The sequence below is a fragment of the Strigops habroptila genome, chromosome 7, assembly GCF_004027225.2.
Source record: "Strigops habroptila isolate Jane chromosome 7, bStrHab1.2.pri, whole genome shotgun sequence".
Lineage (NCBI taxonomy): Eukaryota > Metazoa > Chordata > Aves > Psittaciformes > Psittacidae > Strigops > Strigops habroptila.
Genome location: NC_044283.2, coordinates 53,618,722 through 53,643,445, shown reverse-complemented (window position 1 = coordinate 53,643,445; position 24,724 = coordinate 53,618,722). Strand labels below are relative to the sequence as shown.

The following is a 24,724-nucleotide window of genomic DNA, read 5'->3' as shown; positions in this document are numbered from 1 at the left end:
AAATAACAATACTGTATTAAACAGACTTCAGTAAAATACGTTTAGGAGAAAAGTAATTTCAGAGAACATCTCCAAAACCAAAAGGACGAAAAAACCCACTGTACTGACTATTTGATAAGATTTGTCAAAGTTCTATCTGTTACTTATTTCTAAAGCCTTATCCCTTTCAATAATACCCAGTATTAAAAATTCAGTTTCAGGACTTTGGTTTTATTTTACAGATTTTAGGCTTACTTTCCCAGAGGTCTGTCAAATAACATATTTTATTTAAACGTAACTTGAGAATAATATTGTAAGTGAAAATAAGGACATACAAAAATGAGATGTTATATTTAATGACCATTGCCACACCTTACCACAAATTTCATTTAAGTATCCTGAATTGCAAAACTACTTGTGAAAAGCAATGACTGTATTAAAAAAAATAAAAATAATCTGAGTTAAAGAAATGGAAAGATCAGGAAATGCAAGGATATTTTGTAGTAGTATTTTCATTTTGCCAGCTGCTAAACCCAACACGAAACCACTTACTGAGTAGTCCAAGATACATAATACTTCAGTAACATTGCCATATGCTGCTTAGCTCTGGAGTTGTATCATAATCTAACAAGCAACAAATCATGAGTTCATCTCTGTTATCCAATCCATGCATCCCTGTACAGAATTTCCTGCATATTAAGTCTTGCAAGTATCTCTACTGAGGATTGACCTAAAACTGGTTTTCACTCACTGAAGTCTATGCAAAAGCATAAGAAACACATATACCATTTACCAAAACAGAGAAAGCATCTACTTTTCAACTAGTAACAGCCGGTCCTATGCAAAACTCTATACACACATACTTCCCAAGCTATTACAGCATTTTGCTTAACAGCCCACCACTACACCGCTTCCAAACTGTCATTTCAGTCGATGGGCTAAATAAAGGAACGCAACTGATTTCGGAAGAACCACCTCACGCGCACGCTTCCCGCAAAGCGCGGTATCTGTATTTGCAGTGCCACCCTACAGCTACAGGGCACACTAAGCCCCGTGATTAAACCCCATATACAAATTCAATAACAACGAACGCGATTTCCTCTATTTTAAAACCCTTATGCTACTTCTCCACTGCAGGGGAATTGCCCTCAGAGGGACAGCAGCGGCATCCCTCAACCACCGCCGCAGCACACAGCCCGCAGGGACATCCCCCCCCAGTCCCCTTCACGGCAAACAGAGCCCTGTCTGGCTCCCCAGAGAGCTCGGCCCGGCCCGCGGGGGAGCCCCAGGGCATCAGACCGCCACAACGGAGGCCCCAGCAGCGAGGGCCGTCCGACCCACGTCACGCACGGGCGCGCTGGGAGCACGCTGAGGGGACACGGCCACCGCCGCGCCGTGCCGGGACTCAGCTGGGCCCCTCCGGGAGGCACTCACATGAACCAAGCAGCCGCCGCCACACACCTCCACCCGCTGAGGGAAAAAGGACCCTCTCCCCTCGGACTGCCTGCGCGAGCGCCTGAGGTTTGTAAAGAAGGCGCCTAGGAAAGCCTCACTACCCGTGGCAAGCATAGCTTTTACAGCCAAGGTGCCCAACACATCTTTGCCAGAGTACTGACAGAGCACACACACAAACAGCGCGGGGGAACTATTAAACTCTCTTTTTTATTTTGCCTTTTTGAAGGCCCAAACAAAGAGAAAGGTCAGGCACCGCGCAAGACAGTTCTATGCCGGGGTCCTTCTGGCGCTGGAGGCGGGGAGTGACGCCGCGGAGCCGTGAGGGCGGGCGGGGGCGCCGGCGCCGCGCTTGTGGGAGGGACGCGCAGCGGGGACGGCGGCGTTTGGGCAGGTACCCGCGGCCCCGGCCCTCGTCTCCTTCCCTCCTTTCCTCTCCTTCTCTCTTCTCCTTCCCTTCTCCCACCTGGCTGTGCCCAGGCCGGCACCCCCCGCTGAGGGCAGCCCTCGCCGGTGGTCGGTGGGTGATGGAGGGACTGAAAGAGTGGTGTGCGGGGCGAGCGCTTCCCTGCAGCGCCGGGAGGTGTGCGGGGCCGGAGGGAAAGGCAGCGCAGCCGTTCCGCGGCTTGTCGAGCTGCGAAGTGACCTGGGTGTAGCGCCTGAGGGCTGGGGGGGGCTCTGCTCTTGTTTCCATAGGGCCTTAGGATTGCTGGAGCGGCTCGGGGTTACCGGCACTTCCAGCAGTCCTTTAGCAGCCTGGTTAAGTCTGACTTCTACTGGATTTAATTCCTGAACAGCAGTGTGTACTGTATACACTATCTAGTGGTAACATAACATTTTTATGTGCATAGGGACACTGATGTAGCAGAACAGGCAGGCTAGCAGTAACCAAAAGACACTGATAAACAAGTAAAAGAAAGAATATGTTTATAAAACAGAGCGATGTGACCAAAAGTCTATCTGGATCTTTCAAAATTAGGCGATAAGGTTTTTTCGTGCTATCCAAGTGCTGTTGTTTTTTCCCACTAGTTAAATGTTCTAGCTGCAGATATGAAACTCGAGGTGTCTGTAAGTTTCACTAACCCTTATGCCTGGCTTTCAGAGCAGCAACATCTTAATCTATGCTGTAACGTTGTAAATGCTGCAACTACCAGGAACTCTTCTTATGCGAACACCTGTAGAGGATACAGAGGCTTTCCTGTATCTTTCACAAAATTCTCCAAACACTACTGAGATAGAGCATTTTTTAATCTTTCCTGTTGACTTACATTTCACTTGAGTGAAGTGATGCTTTATTATCCCCATAACAGTAGGGAAAAGAATTACCATTTAGTATTTTCATGAAATAACTCCTCAAATATTTGTTAGCTACATGTGCCAGAAACACTGTGATACTTCTATGGGGGGTTTTTTTCCCCTCAAAATTGTTTGCTGAAGACAAAATAATGACTTTGGAGCCTTGTCAAAATCTGGTTTGCATTTTCTGTTGATCTAAAGTAATAGCATTATAATGGAAATTCCGGCGTAGTTATTTATTTTATCTATTGCTGAATTGGTGTAACTGTGATCTGAAGTGTCTTTCCTGCTCTGAATTTGTTAGTTTGGACAAAACAACAATTTGTTTGTTTGTGTTTAAAGTATGCCTAATGTGTATATAGTCTGTAGTTACCTGCCCATGACTCCATTGTTATTCTTTATTTATAGGTAGAGTACTTCTTACTTCAATGAATTTTAGAAAAGTTAGACAATTTTGTAAAAGAGAACGTTTTGATGTTATGCCACAGGACAAAACATTTGATTAAACACAATTCTGATTTCATTTAGATTTTTAAGCAACGTTATGGTGTTTATACTGCAGATGAAAAAAAGGTTTGTGAGGTAAATTAAATTTAATCCACAGTTTCCCCACCCCTTGCAAAAATTAAGCTGATAAGTTAATACTTTTTATTATGAAGTGAATGTGTCCCAGCGCACTGTTTGTGGTCGTCCTAACAAATACTTTTTTTCTGTGCTCCATTCCATAAGAATCTGAATTCAACTTTTCAATTTCTTATGTGCGCTTTAATAGACTTTATGAATAGCAAAGTGATGCTGCACAGAGGGAGGCAAATCACACAGTTTTGTTTTTTTCTGAAGTAGTAACACTGTTGCTAAAATTGCACCTTTTATTTCACTTATGTTATCAAATTAGTAATTACTATTGTTGCAACGGGAATATTTTAAGACTTAAGAGCAGAAGAAAAGATATTTTTGTGAAAGAATTTCTTCATATGAAATAGCCTGCTTTGTTGAAAATTCTGTGTTTTAATGAAGACCCGTGTAAGCATAGGATGTTCGGGTCACCTGCTCTCCTGAAATTGTTCTTAATTGCTTTAAAAATAATTCAATAGCAGTATTGATTATAATTATGTTTTAATTCTGAAAAATTGCTTTCATTAGGCAAGGGACATTTACACCTGGATACTCAGGAGGCATTTAAATAACTAGCCATTTCAAATTGCTAACAGGTATTAGGACATGGCTAGTTGTCTTTATTTCTGCATGTGGATCCTTTATAAACCATAGATGTGTTTCACGGTGTGTTTCACAGGATGGATTCATTCAGGTTGGTGTGTGCAGTGTTTGCTTCTGAGAGCCAAATTTATGGTTTGATTTTTTTTTTTTTTTTTTTTTTTGTTAATTTTAAGGGCAAAGTTTTTCGTGTCTATTGACTCAACTGCCTTAGCACAGCCACAGTGAAAAAGTTGTAAATGATGGCTATAAAATGCTGAATTCTGAAGAAAAAATACTTGTTCTTTGAGAGCAGTAGGTATTCGGAGAAGCAAATAAATTGCTCAGTAGGTGAGGGGGTTTTGTGTTTTATTTCTCAGTGTTGGGCATGGAAAAGCTATCAAGTGGAAGATTGTTGAAGTAGAGCTAATCTGAATATTAAATAGGAATTTGTAAAGGTCTTCTGCTTAGGGTGGATTTTGTTGAGAATATTGATTAGTGGCTTTGCGTACTGTAAAGGTTGCTAAGGGAGATTTGGGTGGAGGTAGTGGGCTAGGGAAGGTCATTGAGAGGTTGGATGCAAAACAGGCCATTTCTGGACTTGTAATCTTTGTCAGATGTGATAGACTGTCATATACGGAATAAATGGTACTTTGGAAACAACGGCTCAGTAATTTTAGATGACACTAATAAGACAAGTTTTTGTTTCCTCTTCCATTCTCACTGTTCTGGATTATCAGAATTGAATTTTCAGAATTCCGAAATTGAATTTACCTTAGCTGTTTCCGGTGTCACTTTAAAATAACAAACCTTTCTCTTCCTCTTTTTATTCCAAAGTAATAAGGAAGTTCTACAGGACATAATTCATTCCTCCAAATCATGAAATTAATGCAATATGTATCTTTTCTATATAGAAAAGGTGAGTTTAGGGTGTGAAATCGCATGCATTCACATGTGCAGCATTCTCTCTGCTTATAGTTGTGCCAGACTTTGATGTGGATTAAAAAAAAAAAAAGAAAAAACCCATTTTAAAAATAGTTAGATGAGATCTTTTTTCAGGTGAAATTTAAAAATATTTATAACATTTCTGTTTGAATTTAGAAATGTCAGTAAGTTACTGGATAAATGACTAGACTGAAATAATTTCATTAAAAAAAACCCTTTCATTTAAGCTGTAACGTATGGCCCTTTTTAAAGGTGTTGGAAGGATTAAGTTTTTAGGTTTTGTGATTACTTGATTTATTTTTCAAGTCAGCCCCTGGAATTTGTGGAAGTCGAGAATTAAGGGCAGAGAGCAGAGTTTGGTTGTGAAGGTAGGTATCGACAGATCTAGCTCTTCTCCATCATCAGAGAGGGGTTTTTTTTGTTGTTTTAGAGGATTGCACAAAATGAACTCTGTAATAAGAGAACTTGTTTTAATGCATACATGTTAAAATTCTTTATTGATTCCTTTAGGTTGCTGACAAGATAGATTGTTTGCTTATATCATGTCTTCCTTTTTGCCTGTGTGCTTCCTAACCAAAGGAGGTAAATGATAAATCTGCAGTTGTCTAGTTGAAAGCATTGCAGGTGGCCTAATTCATCCTTGTAGGCCAAGTGCAAGAAAAGTCTAATCTCTCAAAATAATTATTGACTTGGTATTTAACATTTTGAATAAAAATTCCTTTCTAAATGTCCACTGAATGCAAATGCAGTGTATTAGAGAAGTATTATAGAGGATATTATTTTTCTACAGTAAAAATGAAAACATTTCTTACCTGAGTGAATATTGCACCCTACGTATTTTGCTTTTCAGAGACATAATGCATCTCGCTGTTTGGCATAATTTTACTCTCCCTCTCCTCAACTCTGATCATATTAACTTTTTATTTTTTTTAGAGCAAGTATTAGAGAACTGTTGTGCCAAGCAAGATTATAATTCATCCTTTAAATCAAGATTTATTGTTTTTTCTTCCTCATTAATATGTATTTTCTTTCTGAAGCCGGGTAGTTCATTTGGCAGACATGATGTTTTTATAGGAATGTGGGTCTTAATACACATACTCAGTTAAAGTTTTCCAGTTGGAACTTGCTGCATGCCAATAAGTCTTTGTGCTTGCATTCAGTCCAATTTATGTCTTTCCAATGGAACATTCTAACTCTAAATTGGATTGTTGGCATCCTAAAATAAATCCTTTCCAGAAGATATTAAATATTCATGAGATATGAAAGCATTGTAGCTTTACAAATGAGACCTTTAATACCAAAAATACTACTAGAAAAACTCCAATGCTCAATGCTGTTTCAGATTTATTTTCTTCCTTGAAGTTTGATTGCTTAATACTGTGCATTCATATTTAATATAATAATGTGTATTAGCATTTAAATGTGCATATCTCCTGTCTGCATTCAGGAGGAAAAATACAGATGAGACAGTCTTGTGTTTGCTTTGTGTTTTAAATTGGACTCTATTAGTTAAAGCAGAAGGTACATTCCATAATTTCCATTTTCATAAACTTAATAAATGTTTCATGTCTAAGCATCTCTGTGTAACTTGTCTTGGGGTCACTCAAGAGTCACAGAAGAAACTTTTTAGGTTTTTTACTGGGAATTTTGTGCTGGGAACAAGGTATTTTAGAAGACTTTGTTTCATGCCTTGACTGTTTTTTAATGAATAACCTACTGTTACTTAGTAATGAATAACCTACTGAAGTTACTGTTAGTTATCACGGTAGTCACCTGAAGATTGCTTGTATTAAAGCATTTATCTGCTTTTAAAATAGTTTTATTTGGTTCTTAAATCTGTTCTTAAAACTATCACTGTTTTTTGATTTTCAAATGTAGTGCTTATGGTGCAGCAGCATTGTATTGTTATTGTTGTTTTTATTATGCAAAAAGTCTCATTCCCCCAAACCTTTTAAATTGCATTATTTAGTAAACAACTAGTAAGCTCAGTCACAAGAATCTATCTATTTTGCAGATAAATTCTTACTCTGTGTTCTCTTTTTAAGGAACACGAATTGCTCTGAAGGACTTAAGACTGTGCAAAAAAGATGTTTCCTTTAAAAGACACAGAGATGGGTGTCTCCACCTTTTTTGCTTCTGCTCTGCCACATGATGTTTGTGGAAGTAATGGACTTCCTCTGACACCTAACTCCATCAAAATTTTGGGGAGATTTCAAATCCTTAAAACAATCACCCATCCCAGACTTTGCCAGTATGTTGACATTACCAGAGGCAAACATGGTGAGTATCTGTTTAATAAGGAAATTTTATGTATGGTTACAGTGATATTTTTGTGACAGTGTATCTAACAGTGACCTAGCAGAATATTGGCTTTATTGCACCAGAAAGTGGCTGGTTTTTAGTCTCAAAATGACTCTATACATTTGCTGTGACTGGTGGTACTGGTGCTTTTGTTTCTTCTATACAGAATCAAGGCAGAGGTTAGTTGTCTGTCCTCTTTTGTTCTGTGATATGCTAAGTGAAAAAAGCCAAGAACTTTCTTGGTTTTATACCTCACTAAAATTCTTGTGCTCAGTTGCTGTGCCATGTTTTTGTGTAGGACGTTGAAATACATCTATTTTTGACGCTGAGCTCGTACACCCATAATCTAATCTTGTGAACATTTTCATGTCATAGGTTTCTTGTACGTTGCAGCTGACCTAGCTGTTGCAGTCATTTTGTGTCTTAGCTGCAAGCTTCCCGTATTTTTTATTTTGTTTTCTGTTCTAGCTCTTTAAGATCTCTCCCACTAACAATTACTTTATTCTAGTCCAGATTTTTTTTTTTTTTTTAAGAACTGTTATCACAGTTATAGTTAACTCAAATAGGATTCAGTTGGGTTTTTTTTCCTACTCCAGATAATCTTCTTCTGTTTCAAGCTCAGCAGGAATACAGCACTTAATTGTCACAAAAAGGCTGGAACACCTGTGACGATTTAAGTGGTTGCCACCTTTAACTTCTAAATCACAATGTTCCCATATGAAAATGGATTATATGTATTTGATTACCTACAGGCTTTCATAAAGTAGAGAAAATAATTTTTTCCCCTTTAGAATGTAGTATGAGAGGATGTTTCAAATCTTTAGAAAATTAGAATATTGCCAACTCCAAACACGGAAGTATTCTGTGGGATGAGGGGTTCTTTATGTGTTTTTATTTGCTCTCAAGCTTGTATATTTTTCATTTTCTGCCATCAGGAGATCTAGAAAGTTTCTTCATTTTCATGTTGTTTTTGCTAGTACCTTTTGAAACAGAAATTGGGATTTTCTTACAACACTGGTAGGGATGAAAGGTTAAGAAACATTAGCTAACATTTAGTAAATAAAAGATACAGTTAAATAGGAAAACCTGGCCTTTTTGGCAGTGAAGAGTCAATGACATGAAAGTTTGGTGTGTGTAAATATGAAGGAGAAATAATCTTCTGATAATTGAAGTAACTTGAAGGATAGCAAATAAAATGTCTAACCATGAAGTCAGGAGACTGTTTTCTTTCTAGTGCTTAAGTAGCAGTTAATCGTTTTCAAATAATATAGCAAATTTGGTGGCAGATCTGATCGTTCTGATACTGAAAGAATTTTTCACTTGTGAACCCTATGCATAGTGATTTATTGTTATTTTTCTTGTAAATGTCAGTTTCTACTCTTATAGAGAAATATAAAAACAGACTAAGAAAACAGTGGAAAAAAACCCCCAAACATTAGATGTATACATTTCCCCCCGCCAAAGACCCTGAAAAAGTAAATATAAAAGTAATAGAAAAACATTCAAGCAGATTTTTTTTTTTCATTAAACTACTAGCAAATCTTTGCTAGTAGCATTGTAGAAGGCAATCCCAGAATTTTTCTTCCAAAGAAACTGTAAGTGGTCCTTTGATTTCAGAAAGGAGAAACATAGTTGAGTAACAAGCATTTCAGCTTTAATGTGATGTTGTGTTCCTCAAAGTATTTTCCATCTTTATCTTACTGTAAGTCTTCTTACAAGAATATGTTTTAAATAGTTTGATGACATTTTGAATCTGAACATTTACTACTAGCTGTTCTATGAGTAGTGTAAGGAGCAAAGCCTAGCTTATTTAGGAGTTATCTCGCACCCCTATGTAACATCTTAGACTCTTTTCCTACTTTATAATTGATGTCTTAAGTGCAGAAATGGTTTTGTCTTTTCCTCTGTATTCAGAGCCAGCCCATCAATCTTTGAAACTTGTGGGATCCCTGCCAGTCCTGTCACTATTTGTTGGGCAGATGATACTAGAGCTAGTAATGTGCTAGTTGGTTAATCAGGACTAAAACTCCTGTGCTCACTCCGAGTCCCTTTTCTCAAAGCTGGCATTCCTTTGAGTCTCTCTCGCAACAACCCATTCACAGGTTCCTGCAAATTTGTAAGTGCTTGTCTTCCTTGAGACCTCGAATCCTAAGTCAAATTTGATTGACATTGACTGAGGGGTTCAGCATTTGTTACGAGGTTACTGGATAGATGGATTGACGGTACTTTGCATGAGGAAACAGGAAGATAATCTTCTGTATCCCATGAATGAAAATGGTGGTGATATCCAGAAGTTGTACGTTTTTAATGTGTGATTATGTGTAATTTTCCATACAATATACAAAATATTTTAGATCTGCCAAATAGGTAGACTGAGAAGCCTGTACTCCCATTGCATTATTTGGATTCTAGTCCTCTTATACTTTTTTCAATTAGAGAGACTGGTTGTGGCAGCTGAGCACTGTGAGGAGAGTCTGGAAGATTTGCTACGAGAAGGAAAGCCAGTCAGGTAAGGTGCCAAGCTAAACTCAGGTCCACTCACTGTAGTTTCATATGTCATCTATGGCAGAGTCCCAGGCCTTTTTATAGCTTTTACTGGTTTGTATAAATTATACTCTGTTAAAGTATAACCTAAGGACATTGTTTATCAGATAAAACATGTGCCTGTAAGAGGGAGTACTTACTTCCATACAACTCTAAAAGTTAAAAGAATTATGGGGAACTTGCTTAAAACTGAAATGTTTGTAATTCATCCTGTCTGTCTTGTAATACTAGTTTTGGGTTTTCTTCTTTAAAATAAAATCAAACCTATGACTGGATAAGTATCTTCCTAAGAATGAATTTGAAGACTGTATGCCTGCCAGATGATGAAATACAACTTTTCACTAGAAAGGACAGAATCTGTGTGTTTTTCATATGCAAAAATGTATTAATTTATTAACTAGAAAGTGGACAGAATGTCAGATACATATGCTAGGGTGCTAGTAAGTGATCTGAATTTGAGTTAATACAGTCAGTTCAGCAAGGCTTTGGTCAAAACTAAGTCCAAAGGCTGAATGTCAAGAATGTTTGCTTTCATACTAGGATGTATAGAATAGTCGAGCTGTATCTTTAAAGATTCAAACAAACAAAATTCCCATTAGACTTGTTGCTAAACGTGTTAACTGCGATTTTAAAAGTCTATCACTAGTACCTTTGGAGCAAAGAAATGGTCTCCTGTCCTAGAGAATATGTAACAGAAAATGCAAAGAGTGGAAAAAGAGAAACATTATTTCAGCTTGGAATAGCAAGGCATTGTAGGCTAACTGGTTATTTCCAAAACAGACAAATACATAAATACAAAACACATTTAGAGAAATCCAAAGTCTCTTAATTCTAGTTTCTGAACAGTTTAGAGCAAACATTAGATTTCATCTCTCTTGATGTTCATGAAAACATAGAAATGATGATTACTCAGTAAAATAATCATCAATTTTTTATGTGTCATGCCAGTTAATGTTGGGCGTCTCAGGTGGAATCTGTCTGATCAGGAGCTATCCAGATAGACTTCACGTGGCTCATCTCAAGTTAGATTTGTATGAAAGGAGTAATGCTGGATCTGTAGCCTTTTGAGCCTTGCAACCCGTCAATAGGATGCTAACAGTGTTGTCTGGCAGAGGTAAATCTAAGTGCAAAATGCCCCGTGCCTGCTTGTTAGCTTTTTGTGAACTTAAGCTTGTATGATGTTACGTGTTGCAGAGGACTATAGCTTGAGGAATGTTAGGCAAATATGGCTTCCATTTTTTCTTAAGATAGTGAGGTATTCAGGTGTAAAGGGCTTTTCATGCATGATATAGATTACAGACCTTCACACGGTTTTGCATCAGGTTACTATTGTGGAAAGTTCCAGAAATGGTTAAAGCATCATAAGCTCTTTGCTTTCCTTTTTCATTCAGTTCTCACACTGTTCTTTGAGCATGTGTATCTTGGTGTCAGATGAGAAGCCGCCCAGGCTGCCTGCTGCCTCTTGAGTGTTTGGAGAAAGCATGCATGGAGCTGTTTTAATTTGCTTTGAATTGCTTGTTACAGTATACTTATGTAGATACTCTAACTTCTGTTGCACTTTAATCCTGCAGCTTTAGTATTGCATGGGGAAAGATAACCTTTTCTGAGAGGAGAAAAAATTGTTTCTCTTTGTAATTCTATAAACAAAACTTTCTCAAGTAGTAGTTGTGGTTTGTATGCATATCCATTATTTCCCTCTGTACTAGGATGTGTTTTGTGGCATCCAGAAAGATTTTTGAGACCTTTTTAAATACTTTGCTAGGGTACGCAGTTTGGGTTTTTTACATGCTAAAAGAAGTTACTTAGTTTGTAACAGTTTCCTCAGCTATTTGGCTGTGGCTTTGTTAAGAGTAGATGCCTAAAGCTCGGCTTTATTTTTTCCTCTTGGCTTGTGAGAGTTTTTACTAAAGTAGGTTGTTCTGGTATCTGATTTTTCTTTTTAATGAGCCAATTAGGATTTCTTCAGGAAGCTGTAACACCTAAGGCATAGGGCTAAAATATAGCCTGTATTTATGTTCATAGCTTTAGGAGGCATTAGTGATTCATCTACTGTAAATTACAGCTTTTGCAGTAGTAGCTAAAAAATAAATTATGTTCACTTCAAATGAAGCTTCTTGCAAGACTGATGTTTTTCCTCTATTTCTGTTTTTTGGTTTTGTTTTTTTTTTTGGTTTTTTTTTTTTTTTAATGAAAACAGACATTTTTGGTTCTTATGTGCGACCCATAAATTTCCAGAAATAACTTGGATGGGCCAATTCCCAGTTACTGGTTATATGATCTGTCTATATCAATTACCTTTGGAGGGAAGTATTTGGCTTTTTCCATGTATTCTGATTGTATTGTCAATGATAGCATAGCTGGTTACACATCCGGAGTTGATGTGTGTGTTATTGCAATTAATTTTATAAACTGTTTATGGAATGTAAGAAGCTGCTCTTCTGTTTTCTAGATTAATTTTCCTTATGCTTGCCAGTAACCTAAGTCCTTTGCACCTGTACCACAAGCTGATGTAAAATCAGCAGGAAATCTTCTATTATGTTAGTGCTGAAATTCAAGACATTACATTATGGACTGTCTATCTTTCCATACATACTGGAAAACAGGCCATACAGCTGTTTGCTAGTTATTTGCAGTTAATCTTTCCTGAAGTCATGCATCAAGTGTAGCACACATTCCTTAATATATGAATTATATTTAGAAAAAAGAAATGCAAGGGAGTTCTTTGTTCTGTTAACCTCAGAGTCTCACCAAGTTTTCTGATTCTAATGCATCAGTTGCCCATAGGGGCCGAATACTAGAAATCAGAGCTCTAACCATTTATCTTATCTGCTCTGTCACAGTGCAGTAAGTCATTTTACTAAGCATACCACCAAAAATTTTATAGAACTTGGGTTTATGGTTATTTATGATATGCAAGAATTCATTCATTACCCAACAATACTGTGACAGCAGTCTCCAGGAATTACAAAGACAGTGTGTCGTTGTCCTCAAAGTTAACATGTTCCACTTCACTTTCGAAGGGTGATGCCAGTAAGGGGTAATTTATGAGCAGATTATTTTCTCTTTTAAGTGATGTATATTTGGGAACCTAGAAGGAGCATATGCTGCAGTTAGAACTCTTATCAGGTAAATTTCAAGAACTCTCAAATGGATGAAATGAGTGGGCTCTTTGCAATTTTTACCATAGGTAACCAGATGCAGAGAAGGAATATAATACAGTTCTTGAGTGTTTTCTGGTTTTTACTCAAGGTTTTATGCCATACAGACATCATAACTACAATTAATGCTTCTAAAAGTGACATTAACTCCAAATCTCTTTACTGTGCTTCCACAGGGCATCACAATAACAGCAGGGAAGCTCTTTTGGGGTTCTGTGCCACAGGGAACTCAGGCTGCAACCATGGATAAGAGTTTTAGGATAGGATAGGGTAGGATAAGAATTTTAGGCATTGATGTCTCATTTTTTACTAGACCAGTCTCCATTGTCCTCTGTGTGAGAGATTATCATCTGGGTCATTGTTTCCTGTTTGTTTAATTCCCAATTTATTATTCTGTTTGTTGTTACTCTGGGTTAGAGAAATTACGCACTTAATTTTAGTTTATAACAGTTGCATTAGTGCAAAATCAGCTCTTGGAAGCATGTTCAGGAGTCAGTTAAATTTTAAAGGGCTAGGAATTCATGTAGGTACTCAAGCAAAAAATAATAAGTATCTGATTTAAGCTCATAATAGTTTGATGCTGTTCAGAGATTTGAAAACGTCTTGGTCTGGCTGGCTTCTTCTGTATTGCCTTGTGCATGCAAGGATATTTTCTTGTGAATGAATTGAAAATAAGTCACAAAAAATTATGAGAAGGAGTTTTGTACTGCAACAGTCTCATTAAGGGTAGTTTTCATGCTTGTGGCCGTCAAAATTTTACTAGCTGTTCAAAGTTGCCAGTTATTTTAGCACTGTTGATACCACAGACCTGAATGTCAGATGTGCCTTTATTTTTTAAGGTTCTCCATCTTCTAAACACATCTACAACTATTCCTTTGGGATACCTTTTCCAGACAGTGGTAGAGTTATTTTCTCTGCTCCTGTGCTGTTATAATACGAGTTGAGAGCTTTTCATTCTCTGTCACGCTTGAAGTGTGTTTCTTCTTTGAAGAAGTTGGTCTGCACTTGTATTCACAGTAATAAAAATGCTGGCAAATACTGACATTCAGCAGACTTTTGGCACTAAAATAGAGTTTCTGGACTGGTCTTCAACTTACGGCTTGGGCAATCTGAGCCTATTCCTTTCTTCAGTAAAACATACTTGTCATATGTTTTGAAAGTCATGGTTTTGAAAAATTACTAGTGAACCGTCAGAGGTACAAGGTATAGTTTGTTATACACGGAACATTTGATAGGAAACAGACTGTGGCTGCAGCTGTTTACTAGTTTGGAGAAAACATGATCTGACTGATTCAGATGAGTACATTTTATTTGACTGCATTACACAGTTGTTTGCTCAGTGATTGGATTAGATTTCTTTATGCTATCCTTCCTGTTGGTGTGTTTCTGGCAAACTTGAAGTGAAACTACATTGCAAAAGAGATTTTTAGGTGAGGGGAAAAGCAATTTCTGAGTATCCAGGGATTCTTCAAAAATATTGTAAGACAGGTGCAAGTCATCAAAAGGCTGAAGGTTTTACACGATTTGACTAGAAGAGCTGTGTATGAGCAGAACTTCAAGGGCTGAGTGTATTCTGCTTTGAATCAAGTCTGTGTTGGAATTTCACATGAGAAATCCATATGTCATAATGAGCCTGCATTTAGCAAGGGTAAATGATGTAGTAAAATGAAGTAGCATTAATAAACAAACTTAAAATTATTATTTTCCTAAGCATGTGTGAGAGTCTCTAGTTTGGGCATTTAGCGTTTGAAGAGTTTTCCTTTAGTTTCTTGCCAATGCTTTATTTCCAAAGCTATGATGGAAGATTAGCCATTAGTCCAGACTTGTTTATGTATTGTCCAATGATGCTTTTCTTCATATAGGAGTATTTTTATTCCTGTAAGTAATCTTTAGTCTGACTGCAAGTCTTCCCGTAGTGTTCCTTTTAGCATAGATTGTCTCCTGTTGCTGCCTTTCCCCTCACAGAAACAAAGCATTAGTTTGAAATAGAAAAGGGATGTAACTTTCAGGAGGTAGTTGAGGTGAACATTATTGATCTTGATGGCTGAGGGACCTTTTTTAGGTATGGAACCAAATTCTTTGTATAGTTAGTTGCAGTGTTTGATGGCAGCACAAAGACATCCCAGAACATGTGCCCATGTCTCTCTCATGTGTGAAACATAACAGTGGGTACACGCTTGTTTCTTAGCTTACTCTCTTCCAGGAAAAAAAGAAAACAGGAGAATCCTACTCTTTGAGGATATATTATTCTCTATTTCTTGCTATTAAAAAGTAGATGAGATGGCTGCATACAACGTAAAATCTGTAGATGTGGAAAAAGTGTGTTATAATATTTCAACCTTTTGCTCTACTATGCTGCTTCTGTAGTTTGTTGTAGATACTTCATATGGATTTCCATGCTAAAAGCAGTATTAAAGATCTTGAGCTAAAGATGAGTTATGCTGAGTTAATTGAGAACAGAAATAGCAGAGAGTTTTGAGTCTTTAGTACCTAGTGAAAGAGGATGATGAGTTTCTCTCAAACAGACCAAATGCCATCCTCAGTGGGAGGGTGCCTTCATCCTGCAGAGACATTTCTGGAAGGAACTATGTAAGGATCGGTGTTAAGATTCCATTCTGCATGAATGGGCAAACTACTACTAATGAGCTAATGGCTGAAAAACCAAATGTCAAATTCGTACTGTGCAGATCTTACTGGATTTGAGGCACGTTAGTAATCTTAATGTTGATTTATTATAGTTGTGTTTAGAATGAAAATTGCTGTAGACTTGCGAGAGGAAGATGTGGTTAGTATAGGGTTATTCTAACTTAATACAGTGTTCGACACTGCATCCTGCTTCTATGAAGGAAAAAAAGGAAGAACTAACACTCATTAAACTTGCTATGTAGTATATGCTTCTAGAAAGAGATTATAGTTTAAAAGTGCAAGTTGTTGCATTTGGAACTACTGAGCAATGTCTTCAAGGGAGCATTTGTCACCAATTAGTGATGAGGCAGCTGGTTTATTTAGATACATTGGTATGCTTGCAAACATTTCTAACGTCATTGTGGTTTGAGATCGTTTCTTTTGTGCATATGGATGCTCTCTCCTTCAAATTCTTCTCTATAGTGCAAACAGTTGCAGACCCAAGCTAGTTCCTTTCCTGCCTAGAAGCTGTGTTAGTTCGATGTTGTCCCTACATCAGTGGTGTGCCAGACTTGAAATAATAGATTCACAGAATATAATGTTATGGGAAGCATCATATAGCCATTTTTTTTCCCACCTGCAATTGTTTTGGGCACCATATGATGGGCACAGCACTAAGTTAACTGAATTGCTTGGCTCCTGAACCAACAGGACCTTCAGATGGACAGATACATGTGCAGACAGAAGAAACTTGTTTTGGGTCTGAATATATGCACTTGCATATGTGTTTCTAGCTAGATAGATACCATGGAATTGAAGATTGCTCTGATAGGAGTGTTTAGAAGGTTAGAAGGCTGACAGATTGGGCTAGTTTCAAGGTTTAAAACTGTTAATTTCATTCACTAACAGCACACATCTTGTTAGAGGTTAACTCATGCATGTTATTAATCATCATTGTGTACACACTGTTAGTCTTTAACACGTATTGTAAATTAGCTGTGGGTATACAGTACCACAGAACTGATGCTGTACAGTTAACAGTGGTAGCAACGGCCCTTGGTGGTTCTTGGAAGTCAAGGTCATCATGCTTGAGAGCTCTGTGAGTGAAGTAAGAACCAGTATGGACCAGTCTTTCTTCTACTGCTATCTAATGCCTGATGTTTTTATCACCATGCTCCAGCCCCAACTAGTGGTGGTCTCCTAAACTCCCAGTACTGCTTGTTTTGTTTTATGTTCTGCCAGTCATCCTTCTTAGGTATTTGGGAGTATGTCTTGCATATTTACAGTTTGCTGTGCTTCTCTTGTGCTTTTGTCTGGCAACTTTTTTTGTGTGGATTTCTCCTACATGCAGCTATATCTATCTCTGCTTGCCCCTTCGGTGATCACATTTCTCATATCAATTTCAAGGAAATTTAATGCTAATTATGTGTCAATTCTAATTTATAGTCACAGGCATCTGCTTTGGCTACACTTAAGTTTATTGTTACCTCTCTAGATAGGTGTTTCCTGCCTGTTGTGATGGCGCGTATTGGGATACAGATCAAAGTGATGCACTTCTAATGCCTCTTGGAATATTAGTTGTTAGTGATGAAATTCCTAAGCACTATTGCTTATTGGCCTAGTTGCAAAGTCCCTTTGATCACCTGCATTTGCAGACTGTTCTTCTCTTGGAACTTTCCATTCTGTTTCACTTTTGAGTAGCATCTGTACCATTGATATAGGGATCCAGATTTTTTGAGCTAACCGCTAAACTGTACCTAAGTACAGCTTTTAACATTAGATATTTAGAGGTTTGGGAGTTTTTTTAATTGTGGTATAGCAAAGTTGCTTATTAAAAGAACACTGTTGCAAAGTCTACTGATCTACAGGAAATGCCTGGCTTTAGGAGAAGAGCTGTGCATTATTGCAGTTTTTGCTCATAGCTTTAAAAATTCTCTTGCACCTTTATAAAATGGGGAGGGGCGGAGCAGGACTTTAATTAGTAATATGGCTTGTTGCTAATGCTTAATCCTCTCATGCAGAGTTGCCTAAAGTGCAGTCTTTCTCAAAGGCTGAGAAATTTGTAAAGAGATTGCTTTAGTGCAGTTACACAAAGTTCTAGCTGCTTTTCCTGCTACCCAGTAACTCATAAAAGAGAAAACATGCTTTGTTATCATTCCTACTCATATTTGTACTTACTGGAGTTAGTGGTTATATTTGTTTCTTTGAAATTACTTTCCTTTTTAATTTTTTTTTTTAAGTTAATTATCTTCTAGTGTGTTAGCTCTGCAGCTACTCTAGTGTGAAGTAGCCAACAGGCCTGCCCTGCTCCTTTTTTTCTTTTTTTTAAACTGGCAGTGCTTCACAGAACTGCAGAAATTAATAACAAAAAATCAATCCTGTCTGGCTGCAAGGACAGCATTATTTATTATTAGCTAGTCACGATTTCTAGAGCTGTCAGTTCAGTTCACCCTGCCACACAGCTGCAATAATGTTATAACTGCATTAATAACTACACTTCATCTTCAGCTTTTCATTTAAAAATTTTCATTGATAGATTGTTAATGAGACTTTTCCGGTCCACCTGGGGCACCACAGAAGGAACGAGAGTATCCATCTCCTTGTATAATGAAGTTAGGGACCCATCACTTCTGTTGCAGTGGGAAGGAGAAAGTCTGGCTAACATTAAGCAAAACTGTTCTCATGCCATAGATACAGGTCTTCATTAAAAATAAAGTAAAATATGCAGTTGCCTATTGTAACCTTCAATGGGAAAAAGCACCCCTATGACCTTAAAATATCTGCCTCTACCTGGCTCTCAGTTGCAGTAGGGCAAGAGTCCTCCACGCTGAGAAGCTAACTATGTATGGCTGCAGTGGAAGAAGCTGTGGACAGCTGCAGCTGAGACTTCTGCCCCTGCTTGTGCCTTCCTGCTGCTGCGGGTAGGAGTTCATACAGGAAATGCTGTCTTTCTGAGCTAGATTGGCAGCTAGCTCAGTCGTGGGGATGGCTTTTATGTACAGTCTGGCTGTACTCCCCGTTGCCCACAGTGCTAGCATGTCTTTGTGGCACCCAGGAGCATATTTTTAACCACAGATGAGGTTAAAAAAAGCCTTGGATGACCTGTACTGAGAAAGGGACCTTTCCCAGGCTATCTCTTTATTACAAAGTAATGTGATCCAGTAGGAACAGATGTGTAAAGCAAAGTGTGCTATACATCTTTTAGGGGTGCTGATTCCATATATCCCCAGTCTGCTCTGGACCAAATATCCATTGGCAGCTGCAGAGCAGTAGGCAGGTTCTGGATCCTACCTTCTGGTTCATCTAGAAGGAATCTGGTTTGTGTGCTCTGAAACCACTCTGTGAATCAAGCATGGTAGGAGGGTATACTTCAAAAGTATGCTCTGATCCAAACTGAAGTCTTAATGTAGAACTCCCTAGGTTGCCTTGAGCTCTCTACTGCAAACACGAAACTGAAGGTTGCTGTTCTCATTTGTTTAACTTAAATAAAGCTCAGTTTTGCATAAGCTGCAGAAAAGCTGAGTTGGCCCTAAATAAGCAGCTTATGTATCCCATTTGCTGATTAGCAAAGTAACTTGTAAATAGAGTCAAGCTTCTCCTTTCTTCTTAGTTGCTCAGAATTCCTCACAGGTATGATTAATTTTCAAAGATGGAATACTTACTGTGTTTCGGTGCAGAGTGAAACAGGGGAAGCTAGAAACTGTGGGAGATAGTTCTTGCTTTATATTAATAGAATTACAGGTAGGATGCTGAAAGTAAATGAGGATAGTTGGTTCTTGTACAACTTTGTGTGTGTTTGTGTATACTTCTTGGGGGAAAAGATAATTATTTGTCGCTGTATGTCCTCAGTAATCTCTACATATTCTTAAGTTTTTATGTAGTACCTGTGAGGTTGCTCACTTTTGTGTCCTGAGCCACTATAGTAAAATGGCATAACATTTATAGCCCTCATGCAAGTTCTTAAAATTCCAAACGATTGTTCTTATGTTACTATCTTGATCATTCGCTACCATAGAAAACCTTTTTCTGTGTGTGTTTGGTTTCTTTAAACAGAATGATAATGCCTACTTTCAATGCAGACTTCCTTTTCCCCACTTCATGATTCTCATGCAATATTCACAAGATCATCTTTAATCTCAGCAGAAGATTATTCCTTGGCTGCTTCTTGCGCTAAATTATGTGTGCAAGAAGACTGTTGTGTGCAGAGAAGCTAAATTCTTAAAGGGAACTCAGTTCTTTGACTGTTAGGTATTTGAAGAAGAGGAGCTCTCTATTTTTTTATGGTCTGAGTGTTTTGCGAATTCTTTTAACTTTTTGTGCACTTGAGTGATTTTGAACTTTTTTTTTTTTTTTTTTTTTAAGTCCCAAACAAAGGGAAAAAAAATATTGGATTTTTGCAGGAGCAGAAGACATGGTGTTGAGAATCCCATTGCTACTAACAATTTCTTTCTTAACTGTAATACATGATGTTTGAATTCAGGCAATATTTTAATGGTTGGGAGCCCCTTTCCTTGGGTGCTTCAGTATGAAAGCTGGATTTCCAGGAGCTCATCTGTTCGCTTCCAGGATAGTGAAGAGTGGCACATCTGTCCAAGCTGGAAGAGGTTCAAAGATAAGGAAAACACTGGATTGTGCAGTACCTGCTTGCTCTGTGATTAATTTATGCTTGGCTTCCAGACATAGCTGAGGTTTGTGCAAGTTTCTGATAAAATATAAAGGCAGACATGTGAACTCTTTCCAGTCTGCTATTAGTGATATCTTGTAGTCTTCAGAAGTCATTCATGTTTAAATCTCACTAAAGGAAATCTAGGCATTGGGTTGTTGGGGTTTTTGTTTATTTGTTTGGGGTTTATTTTAGCTTTTCAGACACTTTGATCTTCAGAGATCTGCAGACTTAATATGGTGATGAAAAATTAGATGAGCATTGGAGACATGTTTCTTTCCTGTACTTCAGTTATGGCTAGTCATTTCCTTTCTGTACAAAATTTCCATCAAATCCTGAACAGACAACTTTATCTTGATTTTATTTTCTAGTGATTTCTGAAATCTCATTTTTCTTCTGCTCTTGTAATACTATCGAAGATGATAAACAATTGATACAAGCCAAGTTCAGCTGTTTTGCTGGTGTGGCTCTTACAAAAGTAATAAAACACTGGTTTTGCTTTTCTTTATGGAGAAAGTTTTAGCACTGTAAAGCCACTGTTACAGTCCACTGTGTATGCTGTGCATAGACATGTTCATATACACAGAGAAGCTAATATGCAAACAAATTGGCTTAAGGAAAGAAAATGGATTGGCTTTTTTTTAATAAAGAATGCTTAAAGCAGACCTGTAATTCTGTGGATATTCCCCACTTTTATTTCAATGTATCTTGCTACAGACCAAGAACTATATAATATAGGAATGAAAGCCCCTTCTGAAAGACTCAACCAAAAGTATAGTTTCCAAATAAAATATCTTTAACTTTTTCTTCTTGTGAATAATGTCACTTTAAGCAAAATCTTCTTGGAAAGCTTCGTCTTAGTAGTGATCTCAAAATAATTCCATTGCTCACAGTTGGAGGTATGATAGGACTTTCAGTTTTGTAATGACGTGGTTGCACAGTTGGTTCTAAGAGCAAATGCAAATTATGACCCACTCCCCATCAAAATGAAAACTTCAAAATGTTGCTGTCTTGGTGTTTGTTTCTGAAGAAATAATGCTGTGAGACTGATCTTTGTAGCAGAAAATCCTCAGTGATAGTAAAATCACAGTTATCTTTATGAAGCGGATATAAGGTTATAGCTTCCAGTTTATAAGGGTTGAGTTCTGTCTGGATAAAGACAGTGATGGCAGGAGAAGAATCCTCTGGAGCTAAGAGCATTCTTCTTCCCCTCCACTGCTGGAGGGAAAAATGACTGCTACAGCTGAACCCAGGACACTGAGCCTGAAGGGTATAGGAGTTCAGGGTGAAAAGAGGCTATTTTAGTATCTGACAATAACACATCTCAAACATATGAACATTTGTTTGAAGACAGTTCTTCAAACATACAGTCTAAGGTGGCCCTCTGATACTGTTCTTTCATATGTACATGTCTGTGCCTTTGATTAAGAAAATATCTTCCTTCTGGCCTTGGCGTGTAGAAAGAAGCTGCACTAAGTTATCTGCAGCACAGTAAGGCAGTTCTGGTAATATCCTCCTACCCACTCCACTTCCCGTTTTTCCTGGCAAAGACCATGCTAGCAAACCCTGTGCAATATTACCTCTTTTCTTAATGGGAGGAGGCAGAAAAGCAGTGATGAAATTAATTAGCAGTATCCTGTCAGCAAACCTTTGAAGCAGTAATTTTGAGTGAATAATGCAAAATAGTACTGAGACTTGCTGACTTTACAGAATCGCTGCTGAACAAGCATATGGTAATATCTATTTTAAGTGTAGTATTTGAAAGCTTTGAGTAACTTTTGGGTATTCTTTGGTTAGGCTAACAATGCAGGATGGGCAGTTTTGGTTAATTACTGACCAAGCTGAGTTTCTGACAACTCTGGTTCAATCAAAAATTAATGCATGGGCATTAAACACTGTTTTTGTTTCTTGGTGTGAATTCAGCAATCATTAAAGGTATGAATTGACTATAAACAGGTAGAGTGGAAATCATACTTTTTAAAACCTTTATAGTGAATGATTGTGATGACTGTAAAAAATTATCATGGTCTTCCCCTTGAAAGAGTACTTTAAACAGGCTTGAGGTCAACATAGTGTTGCCATAATTGATGTTAAGTCAATGTTTATACTTAAAAATCAGACCTTTCTTTTTTTTGAAAAAAAAAGCTTACATTATACTAAGTAATAGGTATGTAAGAGACAATACATAATGTGATGTAAACTTTTTTAAAGCATAATTTTTTTCTTAAATCATTAATATGTTTTTGAGGGCAAAAATGAAAATGTGGAAGCATGGTGTTGTGTAAATTTAGTCCAATCGAAGTCATCATTTTATGTTAGAAATAGTTTCAAAATATTGCATAGATGTTTTCAAAAGCATAGGGTCTGAGTCAGATGCTGATCTATCATTGCCAGTTGGCTTTTTGGCCTGCAAGCAGCAATTATTTTTCAGGTACAACTTTTACTATAACATGGAGAAAGTTTAGGAAGTAGATGCTGCCTACTGTGTGACCATTCATCATGCATCTTTAGAAAGTCACTTTTTTTTCAATGACTGCGTGGTTTAAGGCTCTGATAATACTGCTACTTGTACCATTTACTGCATAGTAAATGTTTAATAGACAAATGTCAAGCCCTCTGTACTTTAGAGAGCTGAAACTTAACATACCTTATGCCAAGAAATTTAGATGCTGATATGTTCAGATAGATACAAAGGAATTATAGTCCTTGTCTAGAGCATAGGATTTGATACCTGGTTTGGAACTAAACAAGACACTCCTGAGCAACAGAAGATCCAATTTACTGCCTTTTATTGTAAAGGAAGAGTATCCTAGCTGCAGTTAATTCCCTTATTTGCTTTTTGAATGTCATCTGATCGGTTTCCTGAGTCTGTCAGATTGTAATTGACCTTGCCAGGACTCTTGATCGGGAAATGTGTGGCCTTTTAAAGGTGCATGTATATGTTTATATGAAGTCTGAAAGAAAGCACAATAAAGATTTTTTGGAGATCTGACTTCATTTGATCTTAATTCTACTCCTGTATTTTACCAGTTCACTCCTTTTGGAGAAGGAGAGGAGAATGTGAGATGTGTTTTTTCCTTTAATTAAGTGTGGGCAGTGTGACGTATGGTACACGTATATAACGCTTTTGAAGCTAAGTTCTTTATTGTGTATTTTGAGGTCACTGTCTTGGTTTTCATCCCGTTAGCTTTTGTTCTGTTATTGTCACTGTCTAGTTCTATTATGTTAGTTACCTCAGAATGCCAGTGATAAGAATGCAGAGTCTGAGATCTGGTTTTAAATGAGGGCTACTTCACCTGATCTTTACATGTGGTGACTAAAATTTTATTTCATTGCACTTTCTGGTGCAATTAAAAGTATCACTATTATGCCTTTTACATATGAGTCAGCTGAGGTTAAGATGTAAAATATTACCTCTCAGAAGTTAATCAGTGGCAAGATCAAAAACTGGGATTATGGCTGTGTCTATCCCCTTCTGTGCATTAAACCAGATGGCACTAGAGGTTCCATTAAGATAGTGCTTTATAAGGTGTGCTTACTTTTAAAAAGGACTTTGTTCATTTGCTCCCCCAAATCATGGAATGAATGCTGAATGTCTTAAAGGAATTCAAGATGCAATGTTTTCAAAATTTTTGCTTTATGAGGAGCAGATAGACTTATATCATTCAGAGTGATAATGATCTGAAAAATCACCTGTCTGTTAAAAATCTTTGCGTGAAATCTGCTCTATATATGAAGTTGTTCTTTATCTGTGCCTTCATCCATTGTTTTATGGACTTTTTTATTGTACATTACAAGTTGAGACCTTCATAAAAATGTAACATCATTTGTGTTGCTTCTAAAATCATGCTTACAGCTTAGACCTTTAAAAAAGGAATGAAAGGACTTTCAAAGTTTCCTCAGATGGGCAACGTGAACTTGTTGAAGATATCCTGTGTGAAATACCTTTGTGCATGAGTTAGAGACTTCCTGAGGACTGCCTATAAAATTCATTTTTTTGTATTCTCTGCTTGTTGCATTCCCTTCCAGTTCATTTCATTCTGATAATGTGAATGTATTTCCAAGTAAATTGGCAGTGTTTATAATCTCAGTCCCCAGTGCCATTTTTTAATCAAACACATAATAAAGTGCTAAATAAACCATTCCCACCTGCATTAAACTCTTTATGTTCTGTGTAGGGTATTTTGTAATTTATTTATCCAGGAAGACCCAATTTATCTGCACATCTGGTTTTCAACCCAGACCTGCTTTTTATCCAGTTTTCCAGCTGGTTGATTGAGGCATAAGGAGGTCAGATGGCTTTCTTGAGGTCAGTGTAGTGATTGTCTCAGCTGGGATTATACCCAAACTTTATCCTTTGCTGTAAGCACTTGGCCACACCACCCTGAACCAGTATGTCCACATTGTTGGCAGTAATGGAACTAACTGCAAGTGTCATTTTCTTTGGTTTATAGTTTTACTTGTATTGATATATTGTCACTTTTATGAGTTCAGAAACATTACATCTGTTCACAACCTGGTTCCATTCCACTTTGAGCAGACACAATTTTTTTGTGATGAATCTCCT

General features: G+C 37.5%; 2 protein-coding genes across 8 annotated transcripts in view; one reads left to right on the top strand and one right to left on the bottom strand.

Moving 5' to 3' along the window:
* Positions 1–1,491, bottom strand: part of AIMP1 (aminoacyl tRNA synthetase complex interacting multifunctional protein 1) — a 37,754-nt gene extending 36,263 nt beyond the window's left edge. The window contains exon 1 of one of the 3 annotated variants that reach the window (XM_030492841.1): positions 1,414–1,491. In XM_030492841.1, the coding sequence (XP_030348701.1) occupies positions 1,414–1,415 (2 nt within the window). In that variant the 5' untranslated portion in view covers positions 1,416–1,491. The other 2 variants (XM_030492843.1, XM_030492842.2) reach the window with 2 other exon arrangements.
* Positions 1,492–1,709: 218 nt separating this feature from the next.
* Positions 1,710–24,724, top strand: part of TBCK (TBC1 domain containing kinase) — a 99,603-nt gene continuing 76,588 nt past the window's right edge. The window contains exons 1-3 of one of the 5 annotated variants that reach the window (XM_030492836.1): positions 1,710–1,825; positions 6,912–7,146; positions 9,604–9,676. In XM_030492836.1, the coding sequence (XP_030348696.1) occupies positions 6,954–7,146; positions 9,604–9,676 (266 nt within the window). In that variant the 5' untranslated portion in view covers positions 1,710–1,825; positions 6,912–6,953. Of the gene's footprint in view, positions 1,826–3,694; positions 5,235–5,376; positions 5,449–6,911; positions 7,147–9,579; positions 9,677–24,724 lie in introns of those variants that run through there. The other 4 variants (XM_032920068.1, XM_030492835.1, XM_030492838.1 and 1 more) reach the window with 4 other exon arrangements.